General features: G+C 48.0%; 1 protein-coding gene across 3 annotated transcripts; it reads left to right on the top strand.

Moving 5' to 3' along the window:
* The first annotated feature begins 218 nt into the window (after positions 1-218).
* Positions 219-16,042, top strand: BRD8 (bromodomain containing 8). Of its 3 annotated transcripts, XM_062002634.1 has the most exons (22): positions 219-256; positions 542-638; positions 1,254-1,323; positions 2,312-2,361; positions 3,419-3,541; positions 3,675-3,755; positions 4,220-4,284; positions 4,829-4,965; positions 5,407-5,622; positions 6,838-6,982; positions 8,124-8,333; positions 8,747-9,027; positions 9,538-9,993; positions 10,352-10,445; positions 10,655-10,701; positions 11,066-11,280; positions 11,593-11,685; positions 11,886-11,954; positions 12,679-12,856; positions 13,512-13,616; positions 14,456-14,500; positions 15,627-16,042. In XM_062002634.1, exons 1-22 carry the CDS (start codon positions 238-240, stop codon positions 15,684-15,686), a joined length of 2,856 nt encoding a protein of 951 aa, XP_061858618.1. In that variant the 5' UTR covers positions 219-237; the 3' UTR covers positions 15,687-16,042. The 3 variants fall into 3 exon arrangements, with proteins under 3 accessions (XP_061858618.1, XP_061858621.1, XP_061858619.1); XM_062002637.1 differs by lacking the exon at positions 8,124-8,333; XM_062002635.1 differs by lacking the exon at positions 14,456-14,500.
* The last annotated feature ends 1,986 nt before the right edge of the window (positions 16,043-18,028 follow it).

The raw sequence follows: 18,028 nt of genomic DNA, 5'->3' as shown, positions 1-18,028 counted from the left end.
CCCGCCGCCCCGCGCGCACCTCGAGGCTCCTACTGTTGGCGTTTCAAACCTCGCCGCCCGCCCGCTCCGCCAATAGGAGCCCGCGCCCGCGCCGCCGCCAATCAACGCGCGCCGTGAAGGCGCCGGGGGCGGGGCCTGCGAGCGACGCGGGGCGGCTGAGTGCGCACGCGCGCTGGCTCGCTCGCCTCCCTCCCCTCCCAGTGGGCTTTGCGCGCCGCCCCGGGCCGGGCGGGGAAGATGGCGGCGGGAACCGGCAGTGAGTGCTGGGGCCTGTCGGGAGTGGCGGCGGAGAGGGGGCGGCGGCGGCCCGCGGCAGATGGACCGGGGCGGGAGGGGGTCAGGGAACGGCCTGAGGAGATTTGAGCGGTTCCGAAGGCGGGAGGGGGCTAACGGTGGCGCCAGAGGGGCGGGGCCGCGGCCGGGGCGGGGCTGTGGCCGCTACCAGCTCGGGGGCGGGGCCGAGGCTGGCGGCGGTGGGGTCGGGGTTCGGGGCCGCCACCGGCGATGGCGGGTCGGTGCACTCCTTCCCTTCTCCCGGCAGAGCACAAGCTTCTGAGCGCCGGCCCCACGGAGCCGTGGTCCATCCGCGAGAAGCTCTGCCTGGCCTCCTCCGTTATGCGGAGCGGAGACCAGAACTGGTAAGGGAGCGGGGCGCGGCAGGGCCGGCGGCCTCCCCGGGGCAGAGCACGGGCTGTGCGCTGTGCTGGTGCGTGGCCTTTCGCCAGGCCAATTCCTTGTGCAGCTGGTCATAAACACTTCTGTACTTTCTGTTCAGAACAAAGTTGGACTGTTAAAGATGGAAGTATTAGACGTGCCTTAAAAGTCGTTTTGTTTCTCTCGTAACTACTGTGAGGAAACAGCATCAGATCAGAGAATAACATTGTTCCAACATAAATTGCAAGAGGTCAAGGAAGGTATTTGATAGCACTCCTGTCCATTGCCTCTGCACTGTAGGTCTGTTTTGCTGTCTTTTTTTTCCCGTCACCAAAGTTAAGGTTTTGTTGAAATGTAATGATGTGACCAGAAGCTAGAAACTTGGTTTTCAAAGCAAGAGACTGAACCTATTGTTTATTAGGAGTATTTATTAATTTATTGTGTAATTTTGGGTCCAAGGGATGTAATTGAACAATTCCCAAATGTAAACTCTTTGTCAAGTACCTCGGTATTTAGAGGGGGGCTGTACTGTGATGATTGTTAAGGCAGATCAGTATGCTTTGTGTGTTGGCTGATGACTTGCCATTTCTCTCCTGTAGGGTGTCAGTCAGCAGAGCTATCAAACCTTTTGCAGAACCAGGACGGCCACCTGACTGGTTTTCCCAAAAGGTGAGATACCGATGTTTTAATCTGAGGAGAAAGGAGTTAGTTGTGCATGGGATATGTAAGACAGCTGTCTAACAGAATGTATTTCTTGATTAAAAAAAGTAAAATATCATTTTTCTAAAGTCAATTTAAATCAAAACAAAATACTTTTTACTCTTTCTGAAATGAAGTTTGAGCTCAGTAGAGTTATATAAACTTAAGGGCAAGGATGATCATAGACACAGCTTCCTTGTAAGGGGTGGCTAGGGAAAGTAGAACCCTTAACGTGAAAGAGATGAGCAACAGGAATGAGAGATGTCTGCACAACCAAAAGTGGTATGTTGAGCATGAATAAGGATTAATTGTTCAGTACTTTGTCCATTACAAGATATAGAGGCTGTTAAATGAGACTAACAGGAAGCAGGTTCAAGAGATTGTTCTTCGCCATGCATGTAATTAGTCTGTGGAATTCCTTGCCCCAAGCATTTGTGGATGCCCATGTGTGTGTCCCTTTTGGTGTGGCCTGCCCTTTTAGGCAAGCATCTGGGATTTTTGTCATATAAGGGACAGAAAGAGATGAAGAGAGGAGAAGGGTGGCTTTATGTTGCTTAGTGTTTCTGTTAAGCTATGAAACTGGCTATGTGATAATATTTTGTCTTCTCCATTGAAATATTTTTGGTTCATGTTCACAAATGGAAACGTAACAGATAAGAGTTTTCCTAACCACACTTGCTTGCTTTGATTTCTAAGTAGTTAGTTGGGAGAGACTGCTCTGCAGCTTTGTGTTGAAGATCAGCCTGGGCAGTGCTACAGGGAAAGAGTGGATGCGCTTCCTCACTTTCTGCTACACTAAATTATAGCCATGGGGGGAATTCTGGAGAAGACTGTCAGATGTGTTCATGAAGTGTTAGACCTCTGAAGAAGTAGGAGAAAGTTCCCTGTAGGCTTTGTTAATAGGCAGTCACTGAAGCTCACTCTATGGTGTCCGCTGACCTTTTTTGTTTCTTCTTAGCACTGTGCATCTCAGTATTCAGAGCTCTTGGAGACTACAGAGACCCCTAAGTGAGTACAAAGTCTGACACAAGTACAATCTGCAGCAATTTGAGGTGAACTTGTCAGTTCTTACAGTGAGGCACCTGACAGTGCTGTCCTCCAAAGAGGCTTACAGGAATGAGGAATTTCAGTTGTGATAGCTGGCTTGGGTGGACAGATGGGTGAGATCAGCAAGCCAAAGGCATTTCTTAGAACACCCTTCCCAAATCTCTTTGTCTTGTCTCCTTTTTTTTTCCATAAGACTGAAGTATTTCAGTATTAACATAGTTCCAAAACTAGACACTGGGTACTTGTTAGTGTCTTCCATATGCCTTTGCTGTCATTACAGTACCTGGTAGAATAATTGGGGCCTCTTTGCCACAGCTCCATGTGTAAGAGTTGCAGGGTGCCTTTGGGGACATAATGCAGCAAAAGAAAACATTTGTCTGGCCACAATAAACCACTACACTTTAGTCTTACTGATCAAAAGCTTTACATGTAAAATTGTCCTTCAGAATAGGGGTAGAAAAGACAGCAGGAGAGAGAATGAGAAATGTTTTACCCGTGTCTCTGTTTTGCAATGTTTTCTGGCAGTTTTCTTACCAATACTGTCACTGCAGCTTTGTGGTCTCAGATATTTCTCCTAAGTCCAGGCATTTTGTTTTGAGATATCAAATTAAACTAAAGGCAGGATGTTTAAAAGTTGTAGTTCTCTGTGATAATGCTGAACGATCTTCAGCACTAGAGTTGCAAAAACAAGGACTTGGTAGAGTTTACTGAGGGGAAAAATTTCTTTGTGAGTAGTAAGAATCTTCTCTGAAGTGGAATGCTGGGGGTTTTTTCAGGTTGAGAATTTGCAGTGGACTTGCATCTTTGATCTGTTGCTAAAGTCTTTAATATTGGACACGTGGAAGAATTACACCATTTTTTAAGAAGAGATTGTTTGTGCCATCCAGTATCATTTAAGGGAAATTGGAAGAGGTTGATTTTTTTTGGTGCTTGTGTGTGTCAGGAATGACAGCAGCCATCTGTGAAAGGAGAACTGAGGTTTTCTGTGTTTCTGAACTGGCTTTGGTTTATTCTATAGGAGAAAGCGTGGTGAGAAGGGAGAAGTTGTGGAAACCGTGGAAGATGTTATTGTGAGGAAACTGACTGCAGAACGAGTTGAGGAGTTGAAGAAAATTATTAAAGAAACACAAGAGAAATACAGGTGTGTGTCAGAGGCAGGAAGCTGTGGTGCATCTCAGGGTCCTGTCTTTAAAAAGCAGACTAAGTGGGATGGTGCTTGGGGTAAGAAAGCTTAAGACTTCTTGTTCAGTAATAAGAAGATTTCCTGATTACAGGCAACTCAAGAAGGATGCAGAGCTGATCCAGGCTGGACACATGGATAACAGACTGGAGGAGCTGTGCAATGAGATTATGATGTGGGTTATTGACTTATTTCCATGTTATGCTTTCTTCTGAGATTGTAGTTGCCTGATGCTGCATGTTTGTCAGACACCTTTTGCTCCATGTACTTTGGGTTAAGAGAAAGGGGGCAGCTGGGCAGGTGCTTTGGCCTCTCAGGATGGTCTTAGTTTAGACTGAGGGACACCAGCTTGTGTGGAACATCAATGAGTTTCTCAGTGAGGAGTTCGCTGATGACTTGCAACATCACACTTGCCTCATCCATTTTGATAATCATAAAAAATGAAAGAAGTGACATTTCCTGCCAAATGTGTCATTCTCTGCCTGGGCTCTGCCTCTGCTTCCCTCCTCAGAGGATTTGAGCCTTAGTCTGCAGAGGCAGGTCATTGTTGTCCGGAAATAAAGAGGTGGGAGGCAGTAAGCTGAGGAACTAAGGGGAAGTGGGACACTCTGTGACAATAGGTTTTGGTTCTGTATACAGAAAGAAAAAACTGGAGGAGGAAGAGGCAGAAGTCAAGAGGAAGGCTACAGATGCTGCTTATCAGGGTAAGCTGGAAATGGGCTTCTCTACTCCTCCTCAGAGAGAGATGCATATGTTCATCAGAACATTTGGGAAATGTTCAAGTCTTGTTTTAGACCCGTTCAGGAGGAATTCCATGACTGTAGGAGTTAGAAAGAAAGATGATATTCTCTATCCAGCACTGCATTTGCAACAGGGCAAAATGCAGAGACTTCTGAGAAGGGAACAGGTTCTATAGGAAAGGTATTTCTAAGAGGAAGCAGGATTAGTAAGGAGCTGTCTGTTAGCAAACCCCTTTGGTTCTTCTTACAGTTTTATTATTGTCTAAAGAGCAAAGGAAGAGAGATTTGTTCTGAATGTTTAATTCATTTGTAATTCTCGGGGCTACATCATCTGAAGTTCAAGTGCATTACCCAGTGCTATTTTTGAACTGAGCCTAGTGTGGTGCCAGAAGTTCCTACACTATGGCTTGTTTTCTTAGGGTTCATTAGGATAAAGTCAGAGGTAACTCTAAGAGACTGTCCAAGATGGAGTTCTGGAATCTCACTGGGTTTTTCTGTTCTCTTCCAGCTCGTCAGGCCATTAAGAATCCTTCTCGACGACTGACGGGTGTGATGGTTCGCTCTCCAGCAGGCTCAACCTCCCCAGGGGGAGACTATGCTCTGGGAGATCTGTCTCAGCCCGCTGTGGACGAGGCCAGTCCAGGGGTAAGGATCCTTCTCACGATAAGAGGGAGAGACCAGCCTGGGATGTGGGGCTCTGTGTCCCTCATGGAACAGGAGCCTGGGGAGAAGCCCTCACCTTGTTTTGCAAACTTTTCGCTGTGGTAGTGCTGTAGTGTGGCTGATGTACAGTGCTGCTCGAGATATGTGTCCTCTTCCATGTCTGTGGTGATCAGGTGCCTGGATTGAAGTTTGAAGTCCGTGTAGGGGTGTCAGTGGGTTGGCCAGGCAGTCTTCTGTGTGTGTCTGGGACACGGCACTGCAGGGCAGGGAAATGGTGGAAGCATCTGCCTGCAGTAGGTGTAGTGAGTGAGTGCAGTAGGTGTCTGTGGTGTGCTGGATCAGTGCTCTTGGGGGAAGGAGCAAGTGGGGCTAGTCCATGTGGTGGAGTGTGGCTTTGAACAGTGTGGTTTTTCTCTTTCTCAGGTCACTCCAGGGACATTGCCCAGCACCCCAGTTGCCTCCTTCATTGGAATCCCTGACACCCCTCCAGGCTCTGCTCCCCTGGATGCCCCCATGACCCCAGTCACTGATGATTCACCCCAGAAAAAGATGCTAGGACAAAAAGCAACTCCGCCTCCTTCCCCTCTGCTCTCAGAGCTGCTGAAGAAGGGCAGTCTCCTGCCCACAAGCCCCAGGCTGGTATGGAGCTCTCTGCTCATATATGCAAGCACACAAACAACTTGCTCCAGACTTTCTCACTGAAAAAGGGGGAGCTGCAAAGGCTTTTTAAAAACATACAGCTTTTGTGAGAGTCCCAGCAGAAGTGATATCTGAGAGCTATAATTACCCCTGTGAGCCACAGAGGTAGGGCCCCGGCAGTACTGTGGGTGCAGGACTGTGGCGATCATTTAGCACATAGGACTGGCTACTTCCCCTCATTCCTGTGGAACTGGAGTTGCAGGTTTTGCTAGAGGAAGTGGTTCTCCCCAGGGAAGGGAGCATGTTGGTCAGTGTCATCCCAGTCAGCCTCCGTGGAGGTGTTCTTGAGCATTTCTCAGTTGGGCTCACAGTTCTTTACATCTTGGCAGAAAGCTGAGTGTCAGTTTGTGACCAATATTGAAGTGCTTCAGTTGTAGACAGTAAAATCACTGTGATGATAACCCACTTCTGGTGTTAGTGAGTCTGAAAGTCTTAGGAGGGCAACCATTGCTGACAGTTGTCAGAACCCAGTCTGAAAATAGCAGCTACCAGCCTGCCTGTGGCATGGACTCCCCGTGTTAGTGCTTGTGTGATGGAATAGGTGTATTGCTGTTGACTTTCTTTTTTTAATAGTCAGGTTTGAGGCCTTTTCTATTGGTTAGCTTGGGTAAAAGTTCCATGGGTTCTGTATTTGCAGGGTGCAATGTAATATAGGCTGGAGCAAGGAAAGGTATTGGCTGTGCAACACTGGGTTTTCTTTGCATCGACGGGACTGGTTTTACCTCTCAAGGTCCATCATAAGTCTACTGTGTGACTTCAGTAGGTTACCTTTCATCACAGTGCTTCATGCTTGGTTTCCCTCAGCTCAAAACAAGGGATAATTCCACATTATCTCAGGGGCAGAGAGACTTGGTATCCCTAAAGCATAGTGAGGTCCTTGGAACAGAGGAGCTAAGGTAAAGCAAATGATGTATTTGCCCTGACTTCCAAGGAAGGTGACACTGCAGCGGTTTTGTAGCTGAAGAACAACAATTGGTTTCAAATTGTCTTGTCGTGCACTTGCATAAGGGGCCTCAGGCAGGGACTAGACTGGACAGAAAGTGCAAAAGAAATGCTGAGACAGCAAATGATGGACATATTCATGGAGGTGCATATCTGGCAGAGAATCACTGGTATGATGATGTCTCCCAGAACTTCAGTTGTGTCCTTTGGCAGGTCGGTGAGAACGAAATGGCAGTGGCTTCTGGTCACATGAACAGCTCAGGAGTCCTGCTGGAGGTAGGAAGCGTCCTGCCAGTGCTGCACAGTGGGGAAATGCAGTCGGCACCTGGGGCTGTCCCTGCATCTCCTGCTGCTTCAGGTAACTCGGGGCTCTCTCTGTACAGTTCTCCTTTCAGATGTACTTTCAGGCTGTTCTACGAATGCTCTTTGGAGAGAGATGAAGGACATCTGGCTTGGCTGGTCTAGGGGCTTCTTTATCAGTTGTAGTCCTGTTTTGGTGTCCTCATCCCTCTCACTCCCAATTCTTTTTTGAGAAGATACTAATCCTTACAGAAAAAAGAATGTCTAGATCTGAATTGACTGAAACCATTACACTTGGTTTGGTCCTGGTCCATGCAGTCTGGTTTTCTGGGTCTGACACTGCCTATTACCAGGCATTGCAGTATAAAAAGAGTTAGTTGACAGGGAATGGGGGGGAAAATGGGCTTGTATCTGATTCCCAGTGTGTCAAGCTACAGCTCCCATGAATCTGGAGAACCAGCGTGTCTTACCTCTGCTTTAGCTTGGAGGTCTGTTGAGGATGAGACCACAGGGGACTGCAAGCTCCAGATTAAGTTCCACGGAGCAATGGGGGAGAGGGACAGTGCAAATGTCTTTGCATTGGGCCTTTTCAGAGCAACCTGCCTAAGGTAAAGTTTCTCCTCAGCTAACCAGTGGTTTAATCAACATTGGCTGCAAATTAAGATGTATAGCATTGGTTCATATGTAATTCCGTGTGAATAATCTCACTTTCTTTATCCACATCTGTTCTGTAAGGCCTATTCATTTGGTCCAAGTAAATTCAGACTAGAAGTTAGAGCTTTGGTATAAAAGGAATTCTCCAAGAACGACCTGCAAAGAGATCCCCTCTGCTCCCTTCCAGCCCCTGTGGTGGCTGTCTTGACTTACCCTGTGTGACTCTCTCAGCACTGATTTTCAGGTTTACCCTAATGGTACTGGGATGAGTCTTTGGAAGGACATCTCTGCATGTGTGGCTTAACCTGTCCAGCCCTTTAACACTGAACCCAGCGTCCCGCAGCCTGCATGATTCTGTCTCAGAACGTGGTGTGGTTTTGGTGCGGATTCTCCATGTAGCTTTTGGGACCGTTTATAGATACCTCTCAGTATCTTTTTTTTCCCCAGAAGAAGCCACCAGCCAGTGAAGAGCCCAGTGGTGGCTTTGTGGACTTCAGTGGTGGCTGCTTCTTGCTCACGTGCTTTTCCCTTCTCCTCTCTGTTAGGTGCTCCTACGCTTTCCCGGCTTTTAGAAGCTGGTCCTGCACAGTTCACCTCACCTCTCGCTTCCTTCTCCGCTGTTGCCAGCGAACCTCCAGCTAAGCTCCTGCCACCCCCTGTAGAGCCCGTGTCCCAGGCAACTATTGTCATGATGCCCACGCTGTCAGCACCGTCCGTTGTGCCACCAGCTGCGGCTCCAGAGAGCGTAGCCACAGGTGCGTTCCTCAGCTACGCACTCGTAGGTCGGGCACTGCTGGAAAGCAGAACTTCCTTTGGGATCAGCACCCAGCAAGCCCTCACCCGGCCCTTTGGCACCTCAGACTTACCATCCTTGCCAAAGGGACGGTTACTGGAGTTAACAGATGTTTTTAAACAGGATTTGCTGGCTGGGGATGGGGGTGCTAGTGGTGTGTCGCTGGGTTGTGGTTCAAGGGTTGGAATCTCACTTGGTCTCTGCTATGGTAAAGCAAACCCCTGTTTGTCTCTCATTTTTCAAAGCCATGCTGTTGTGGGTGGCCCTGGGATACTTGTGGTTGGTGCTTGGTCTTATCCACCACAGTATTTGTTTACGTGGGCTTGACTTGTCCAGATTGGTCTCTGATTGTCCCTCTCCCCGCTCCTTGCGCAGTGAGCCAGCCAGAAGCCTGCGTTTCTATGGAGGCAGTCTCTGACTCCCACACCGTGACAGTGTCCATGGACAGCAGTGAAATATCCATGATCATTGATTCCATCAAGAAAGAATGCCTGGGTTCTGGAGCTGCCAGCGCAGCAGGGGCTTCCAAAGATCACTGCATGGATGGGAAAGAAGACCTGGATTTGGCTGAGAAAATGGATATTGCGGTGTCCTATACGGGGGAAGAGCTGGACTTCGACACTGTTGGAAATATTATAGCCATCATTGAGGACAAGGTAAACAGGCAAAGCAGAGTGCCAGTGCCTTTTGCTCCACATCCAGTTAGGTTAATATCAAGTGATTACTGTTCACCAATTTAGTTAGTTTAAACAAGCAAGAAATAACTATTCCAGCATACACATTCTCATCATCCTTGTCCAGATCAGTAGGAAATGACCCTGTGACACCGCTGCTGCTAGTCTGCCATGTTTAGCCTGCTGCTTCTCTTCAGTGCAGAAAGAAATTTCTTTCTCCCTTCCTCAGTGTTGGGTAGGGTTTGGGTCACATCTCTGGCAGATGGATGAGCACTGTTTGCAGCATACTTTCCAGGAGTTCTGTGCTTCTGAAACTGAATCTTCACGGGAGACTCCACAGGGAGTGATACGGGTCTGGCTGCAAAAGGCAACTTTGTAAACCCAGTACACGGGTTTTCCGCAGTTGGCTCATTACCAAATAACATGAAGGGTTTTTTAATCCCTCTTTCTGACCTTGGCCTGCACTGCTGTGTGTTTGTTTTGGCAATAAAGGTAGACGACCACCCTGAAGTCTTGGATGCAGCAGTTGTTGAAGCTGCTCTGTCTTCTTTCTGTGAAGATACCGATGACCCTCAGACCCTGCCTGGCCCGTGGGAGCACTCAATTCGTCAGGAGCATGAGAAACAGGCCCAGATGGCCCAAGTGTCTGTGACTGTGAAGCAGGAGAGACTGGAGTGTGAGGAGCAAGAGGCAAAGGGAATTCGAGACCTAATGGGCATTGATGAGCTAGGATCAGAAATAAAGACAGAACCTGCAGAGCAGGAACAGAACCAGATGGGCCCTGGGGAAACCATACCAGCAACTGCAAGAGTGACAGAAACACCAGAGCTTAGAAGTCAAGAGCTAGAAGAGGATCAAAGAGCACCTGTAGCAGCAGGAGAGACATCTGAAATCAAGATAGAGTCATCCAAGGGAGAAGACATGATGCACAATACAGTGAAGACAGAGGTATGTGAGCAGAGAGGCTGTCTGGAACTGGTGTGGGGAAAGAAAGGAGCAGTTGTGGCAGGTAGGAGAGAAGTTTAGAAGAAGGGTGACTGCTGGGTTGAAGGTGACCCTTCAATGGATGTTACTGGCTGGTTTCCTCGGAGTCGTGCTGCTGATCTGTTCAGTCTGCAGAGAAGCTCTCTGCCTTAGGCAGTACCTTTGTGTATCTCCCCCCCGCCCACATGCAGATTTGCTGTTGGGAAGGTGCTCAGTGAACTTCATTGCCTTGAGTTAGGTTAGGCTGAGTGAGATGTGCCCACACCTTCACTGAAGTAAGCTGACACAAACATCTAGATTTGTGCATTTCTCTTCCCTCCAGACCCCACCTGATGATGATTCATCCCCTCCACAAGTCCCAAATGTGAGTGAAGACTCCTCACAGGCTGATGTTCAGCACAAATTTGAGCTGTCAGGTAACTTAATTCAGCTAGGAAATCTTTTACATGCAACATTGTTAGCTGGATAGTTGTCAGTGATCTGGTGCAGGTTTTCTGGGGAGGAGGGAGAAAAGATATGTGTAGGAACATTGATAATTACTGCAGGACAGTAGGCATTGGTGCAGGAGCTTTTGTAGGAAGACTGCCTTGGAGAATCAACCTTCCTGCTTTTCTTTCTTTCACAGAGTCAATGAAGGAGGAGGCCCAAGCCCTGTTTAGAAGTCAAATGAAGGTAATTCCTAATTGGTTGTAGTCATCTCAAGTTTGTTAGTAACATCTCACTGCTACTGCTTCCTGGCTCCCATCTGCTGGAAAGCAAAGCTTGCACTCAGCTTTCTGGGCTGGGAAGGGAAGTGGGCAGCATGTGGTTGGAACTAAGAGGAGATGGCTTCAGGCACTGTAAACTCTGTGTGTGTGTGTTTCTGTGTCTGCAGGGGGAGGCAGGGCAGGGCAGAGTGATGAGGATTGTGTGAAGGTACCGGGACAGTCATCAGCAGTGTAGCAAGAAAATGACTTTGCTTGCTGAGCCATGGTTGCTTTGGAGGCTCTGAGTTGCTGCTGTAGCTGGCTGTGCACTCACCAGCTCTGTGTTTCAGGATGGGCAGGGTGAAGAGGATGATGAGGATGGTGCCAGTGAGGCTGCCAGTTTGGAGGAGCCTAAAGAGGAAGATCAGGGGGAGGGATATCTATCAGAGATGGATAACGAGCCCCCTGTGAGCGAGAGTGATGATGGCTTCAGTGTCCATAATGCGCCCTTACAGTCGCACGCGTTGGCCGACTCCATCCCCAGCAGCCCGGCCTCCTCCCAGTTGTGAGTATCAATCAGACTCTCGGACACACAGCAGCAGATTCCACACTCCTGGGCAGCAGAGGGAGCTTGGGATTCTCATTTCTGTTTTGCTGACTGAGTGGGTCCAAAGGGAGAGTTTGTGGGGTGATCTGTCTCATTCTCCATGCCTACAAGTGCGAGCGTGCAGACTGCACCGTAGCACCAGGTCCCGTTGGTTGTTCCTTCCTGCCTTGGGCATGGATTAGCATAGGCATGTCAAAGGCAAAAGCAAAAGGTTTCTGTTCTGAGGCAGCATGCAGACATCTGAAGGACATCCTGTCCTTTTCTTCCCAGCTCAGTGTGCAGCGAGGACCAGGAAGCGATACAGGCCCAGAAGATCTGGAAGAAAGCCATCATGCTAGTTTGGAGAGCAGCAGCTAATCACAGGTGAGTTTAATGTCGACAGAACTGGCAGAAAGAAGTGACTAATCCTAAACAAGTCTCCACTCTTCCCATCTCAGTGGCTCACCTGCCTTGGTACTGGGACATGATGAATCATATTGTTAGTGGTAGCAGACAAACATGAGAGCGTGAGACATGTATTTACTGACAAGGACTGGCACTGAGTGAGCTCCTTCTCTCTACAGGTATGCCAATGTCTTCCTACAGCCTGTAACTGATGATATAGCACCAGGCTACCACAGTATTGTGCAGAGGTGAGTCCCAGCAGGTGTCTGTCATTAGAATTCTGTGTATTTGCACATTTGTCTAGGGATTTGTGGCAGGAAAGAAGTAGGTTTTTGGCTGCCACGCAGACTGCAAGACATGGAAAATAAATCTTCTGGTATGATTTGGTCAGAAATGGGTTTCCCCAATAAAAGGGTCATCTTCAGCTACAGATACATGTCTACATAGCCCTGTCATTGAATGAAGTACCCTGACTTACACAGAGTCTTTTCTATCAGTAAGATGGTATGTGACTGGTCTGATTCTCTCAGTTTCTGTCCAAGGATAGGATTTATTCTCTGAAATTCCAAAGACCTGTCATCTTTAATCCGCTTTTTTTACTCCCCCAGATTTTGGACTCTTCTGGAAGAATTACTAGAATCCCCTGCTAGCTTCTAAAATCACTCCTAAACAATTCAGTGACTGCAGCTCTGCCTCAGTAGTGTCTCCTTCAGCAAATGCCTAGCAAAGGCAAATGCCTCTCATGAGGCATCTGTCATACCGTTGTTACCATTCATGGCAACTGCTAAACAGCTTGTGTCTGCTGACCTGAGGCCCTGGTGCTCAGGAACACAGCCTGTGTGGGGGAGAACTTATTTGGCTAAGTTAAGTAGATGGTCTAACTAGACATGTTGCAGACCCAGGGCTGTTTGCAAAAGAATGAGGGAAAAGTTAAATCATTCTGTTGCTATTTTGACTGCATTTCTTTCCCAGGCCAATGGATTTATCCACCATCAAAAAGAACATTGAGAATGGGCTGATACGAACCACAGCTGAGTTCCAGCGGGATATTATGCTGATGTTTCAGAACGCAGTTATGTACAACAGCTCTGACCATGACGTGTACCACATGGCTGTGGAGATGCAGAGAGATGTCCTGGAGCAGATCCAGGTAAAGTACTGAGCTGGGGCCAGTGAAGGACAGAGCAATCAGCCTTGGTCCTTAGGTCTGGAAAAGACTTCTGCATGTAAGACCACAGTTTTGTTCCTGGTGCCTTGGACTGAATCAGTCTCATCTCTCCCTGCATCTCTCTCGAGCCAGCTCAGGTGTTTGGGGTGAACTAGATGGTGGGTAAGTTAAACGCAGCAAAATGGTTTTTAGGTTCAGCCCAGAGCGATTTGGAATGGAATTTCCTTCAGGGAAATGCTTATGTCAGCAAGAACCAGGGTGTGGTTCAGGAGCAGAAACAAGCAGCAAGAACGGTGAATGACAGGGGACGCGATTGCATCTTCTGGTGGCTGTGCTGGTTTATGCTGCCATAAAGTGTACGTGAAACTCTGTGCTGTGATCACATGCCATTTAAAATTTCTCTTGAAGTAGAATGTCCCAACTGGCAGGGCCAACAGAGTTTGAATGGGGGATTATAGTTCCTTGGGACTTGTGGCTTCCGAAGTAAATGGGGGAGCGTATTCTGAGCAGCAGACAAGGAAGTGAAACTGCCTCTGACCCAATCATTCCCAGCTTGTGGTTTGTGATAGTTAACTGACATGCACTGACAGAGCTTGTTTTGCCTGAGAGTCTTTAACAGAGTGTGATTTTCTTGCAGCAATTTCTGGCCACACAACTGATCATGCAAACATCGGAGTCGGGGATCAGTGCAAAAAGCCTGCGTGGGCGAGACTCCACTCGCAAGCAGGATGCTTCAGAGAAGGTGAGAGTGCTGCACCCTGTGGAAGGGCACTTGGTACCTTTTGAACAATCCCAGGACACTGCAGGACATTCCCATACCAGAGAGGCAGAATGTTTTTTGAGATTGCAATGGCTCCAGCATCTTCATGTGAACAAATTGTTCTTTAAACATGTCCCTTGGTCACATTTCAGCTCTGTTCCCAGAGGCAGATCTCAATGGGTTTTTTGGGTAATCCCAATAGTTCTGTTTCCTCTTTTTAAAAACATGTGATGAAGACTGTAGGAAAATGAACAGAGTATTGAAAGAGGCATGATATGGGAGGAAAGTGAAGGTGTAGAGAACTGGAAGACTAGCCTCTGCTGTGTCCTTCACTTCCTAGTCAGACTTTTAGAACCAGAGAATCACACCAGTCTGGTTTGATGTGTAAAACACACCAGAGAACCTTTGGCTTCTGCACTGACGTAAACTCATAGCAATGGAGGTGTGTTTGGGTTTTTTCTTCTATAAAGACACATCCAAACTTGCTGAAGTGATCTCAGGTGCTCTCAGCTGGTGCACACAACATTGTGACAGCAAGAACTGCCTGCTTAGTTCTAGTGGAAACTGCACCGGGCAGAAATGCTTTGGTAGTCTAGTCCTTGCCTTGGCTGAGGAGGAAATAACGCTTTTCTGGCATTCTGGCTCTTGCAGATCCCTCTTTTGTCCGTTTTTGTGCTCCTGCTGCATACGACTGATGCCATATGGGAAGGGGAACGGGGCACATGTTTCTCTATGCTCGTGTGTGGGCTCAGTGCTTCTATGTGGTGTGTGCATTTCCATATCTGGTATCTGATAAGTCCTTCTGTTTGGCCTTTTAACAGGACAGTGTCCCAATGGGCTCTCCTGCCTTCCTTCTCTCTCTCTTTGTAAGTATTGAAAGGCTGCAGCAAGTACTGCAGTACTGCTGGCAATATGCTCTGCTCCTTGTCTGGGTGACACTGCACTCACAGCGTTGCAGCGGTGTGTGTTTAACTTAGGGGCTGTACAACCACGATTGTTAGAGAAGAAACAGTCCCTTATTCTCAGCGTGGGTGAGTGGGAGGGGCTTCAGTCTGCTCTTCTGGTTCCAAGTGTTCTCGTTTTGTCATCTGCCTTTGCTTTTTCTTTACAACTTCTATCCTGCTTTCTTTCCGTATAAGTGGGAAGACAGACGAGTGGTGCAGTACTGTAGTTCCTACACCTCTCATGCTTGTCCAGCTGCCCCTTCTACACATTCAAGACAGTACAAAAGGTCTTGGGAAAGCCAGGAGTCAGCTGTGTCCTGCTTTATTACTCCTGGTCCAAAAGGCAAATAAGATACTCTGCAGAACTGCCTTGGTCTGTGCCTGTGGTGATCCGGAAGTGTTTTGGAAACCCCAAGTCTCTGAGTTGTGAGGAGGAGAGAGGGGAGGAAGATGGAGAGTTGGTTTTTTCTCTCACATATATCTAAAGACAGAGAAGTACTCCAGGAGAGTCAGCATGTCAGCCAGAGGGAGAGGGCAGCGGATCAAAGGAAGCTCTCAGCTCGCCTTCTACTCCTGGAAAGGAGCTGTGCGGAGAAACTAGGGAGCTAGTGCCAGGGTCACTCAACTGGAGGAGCACTTCCCGTAGGGATCAGCAGCTGATAAGGTAGGTTAGTCAGCCCTTTCTTCTTCCCACCTCAATAACCATACTAGAATCTGCCATTTAGGAGAAAGCCTGCACTCGTACAGGCTCCAAAAGCATCTGTCTGGGCGAGAGCCTTGTTGCCTCTCCCTGGCCTGGCTGCCAGCAGTGTACAGAGAGGCTATACAGAGAGCTCCCAGCACCTGTGCTGTGTCCAGAGCAAGCTTTAGGTAGGTCTGCAGGCAGGCTGCCCCCCCGAGCCTTTTTAGGACAGCTTCCCTTTCTCCTGTTTGGAGGGCATGACAAGTTGTTAGCAGATGCACAGTTCCTTCCCTCCCCCGTATGTGGGAGGAGTTTTCTGTGCTCAGAGTTGCCCAGCTCTCTCTCTTTTGTTTGCCTCGCGAACAGGATGGCGGCACCAGAGGGCGTCGCTGTGCCATCGAGGCCGACATGAAGATGAAGAAATGATCCTGCCAGCAGACAGAAAATCCCAGCACCTGGCATCCAGAGCTGGAGCGCAAGCAAGATGCTGTTAACAGCTGTTAGAGGAGCAAGAAAAGCTACAGGTCCATTTCTGGGACCTGATCCACCTTCTTTGCTTGCCTCTCGTGGAAAGCAGCATCTCGTCGGGATGTGTAACCCAAAGAAACTTCCCCAGAGGGAAGACCAGCCCTCCTGCCTGTTTTAGGGCAGTCGTCTTGGGCTTCATCAGTGTTCTGGTGTTAGCTAGCAACTGGTGGCTCGTATGTACTGTAATGTGAAGTGTACAGATTTTTACTAGTGATGTGTAAATGTGTATGTATATTAAAGTCTGGGAACAAACACAGTGTGCAGCTTGCAGTGTACTGAGCATCGTGGCTCTCCTTTGTACAAGGGTGCATGCCTGTCCTGAATACCTGCAACTCTCTTCCAGTTAGGAGTATAGCACACAGGCATGGCAGAGCTTTGATATCAGAGAGAATCTGTTAATCATGGGAATGTTGCATAGTGCTTAGGTGGTGAAAGATGCCCTGCTGGAGTGTGTGAGAATATGGTTCTGTTGTGGTGAAACAGGAGATCTAACCATGGAAAGTTAAATGCTACAGTCTTGGAGCTTTCCTTAAGAGGTTGATGTTTTGAGATGTCCCTTAAATTCCCGCCCCAGAGGTCTGTAAAGGGTGCAGTAGTCAGAGTGAAAAACCGACTGCAGCACTGCCAGTGGCTGTTTCACATCTGAGCTTCTGAACTATTTCTGTGCTGGAAACTACGGTTCTTTTCCTCAGCAACATGGAGGTTTAACTGAGGCTTATGTTCTCTCTGACAGTTTTCAAGTCACCTTCTTATTTTCTGCTCATATGACCTGTGAGAGGAAATTTGTGTATTTTCTGCCCTCACAGCCTTCCAGGGAGAAAAACCCAACATCCTTCCTGATGCTCCCAGCTGTTGGGAGTGGTGTGTGCAGCATGTGCAGGGTGCAGCTTTCTGGCACTGAAGGTGCAGCAAACTGAGTCACTGTGATTAAGACCAGAGGGTTGTTACCTTCCTTAGTAAAGAGCTCTTGATTTTCACAAGTTCCGTGTTGATGTTGGTTGTCCCTGCTGTCTGGATTCCTGAGGGTGGCTGAGGTTTAGTTCCACACAGAGCCACTCTACTGGTTTGCTTGCTGGTTAATTGTCCTTCACTTTTAAAACTGGGAACAAACTTGTGATTTGGATTTTGCTGTCCTCAGTTTTCAGAGGTGACAGGTTCATTTCAGAGCACAAGACGTTACAGGGTTCTTTGGTTTTCATATGTTTCATGGAATGGCTGAAGTTGCAGACAGACTTTTTTTAGTAGGACTTGTTGCTGTAGGACAAGGGGGAATGGTTCTAAACTGAAAGAGGGCAGATTCAGACTAGATAGAAGACATTTCTTGCTGTGAGAGTGGTAAGGCATTGGGACAAGTTGCCCAGAGAGGTTGTGGATGTCCCATCCCTGGCAGTGCTCAAGGCCAGGCTGGATGGGGCTTTGAGTAACCTGCTCTAGTGGAAGGTGTCTCTGCCCATGGCTGGGGGAGAGGAACCGGTTGATCTGTAAGGTCCCTTCCAACCCAAACAGCTCTATGATTCTAAGTTGGAAAAGACCTCTCTGTATTTATCTAGTTCAACCTGCTGGTCAAAGCAGAGTCAGATTCAGAGAGAGACTGGGCTGCTCAGAGCCTTGTCTGGTCAAGTTTTGAAAACCTCTGAGGATGGAGATTCCCTCACCACTCTGTACAACTCATTTTAGTCCTTACCCACCTCACAGAGTAAAGATCCACCTTAGGCCCAGTCTGAATTGCCTTTGGTGCAGTTTGTCAGCACTGCCTCTTCTTTCACTGTTGGCCACTGTGAAGAGTCTGGCTCCGTCTCCTCTGTAACTTCTGCCCCGTCTTTGTGTGTGTTGAAAAACTGAAGTGGCAGCATGTGGGAGGATCTTTGTCATGCCCATTAGTAACTTGCTTTTGTTATGAACAGCATTACTGTTTGTTCCTACCCTTGATTTGTTCTCTTTTCTCTTAAATAACCTTGTCTCTTGCCTCATGACACTTTAATAGCTTTTAAGGTTAAGATCTTTGAAATCTAAGATGCGTTTTTTTCTAGGGAGCTTCTTTGCCTCTTTCCCAGTTCATCATCTCATGCTCTGACTACTGATTCTCTTCTTCCTAATACTTTGGTGTAACCTATCAAGCGCAGAGCTCACTCTGACTGTGCCACATCTCCCACTGACCACCCTTTCACGGACAGAACAACCACCCCTTTCTGGTTTTCCTGTGCTGTGGTTAATTTTAAGTGGCAGATTACACAGCACAT

The sequence above is a fragment of the Colius striatus genome, chromosome 9 (genome assembly GCF_028858725.1).
Source record: "Colius striatus isolate bColStr4 chromosome 9, bColStr4.1.hap1, whole genome shotgun sequence".
Taxonomy (NCBI): Eukaryota; Metazoa; Chordata; class Aves; order Coliiformes; family Coliidae; genus Colius; species Colius striatus.
The sequence above is the reverse complement of the archived record's forward strand: the minus strand, read 5'-3'. Positions and strand labels throughout refer to the sequence as shown.

Bases quoted from the DNA above. Each gene is read 5' to 3' on its own strand.
- BRD8 (XM_062002634.1), top strand. The intron at 2,362-3,418 runs GTGAGTACAAAG...TTTATTCTATAG, and splicing joins GAGACTACAGAGACCCCTAA to GAGAAAGCGTGGTGAGAAGG. The intron at 4,966-5,406 runs GTAAGGATCCTT...TCTCTTTCTCAG, and splicing joins TGGACGAGGCCAGTCCAGGG to GTCACTCCAGGGACATTGCC.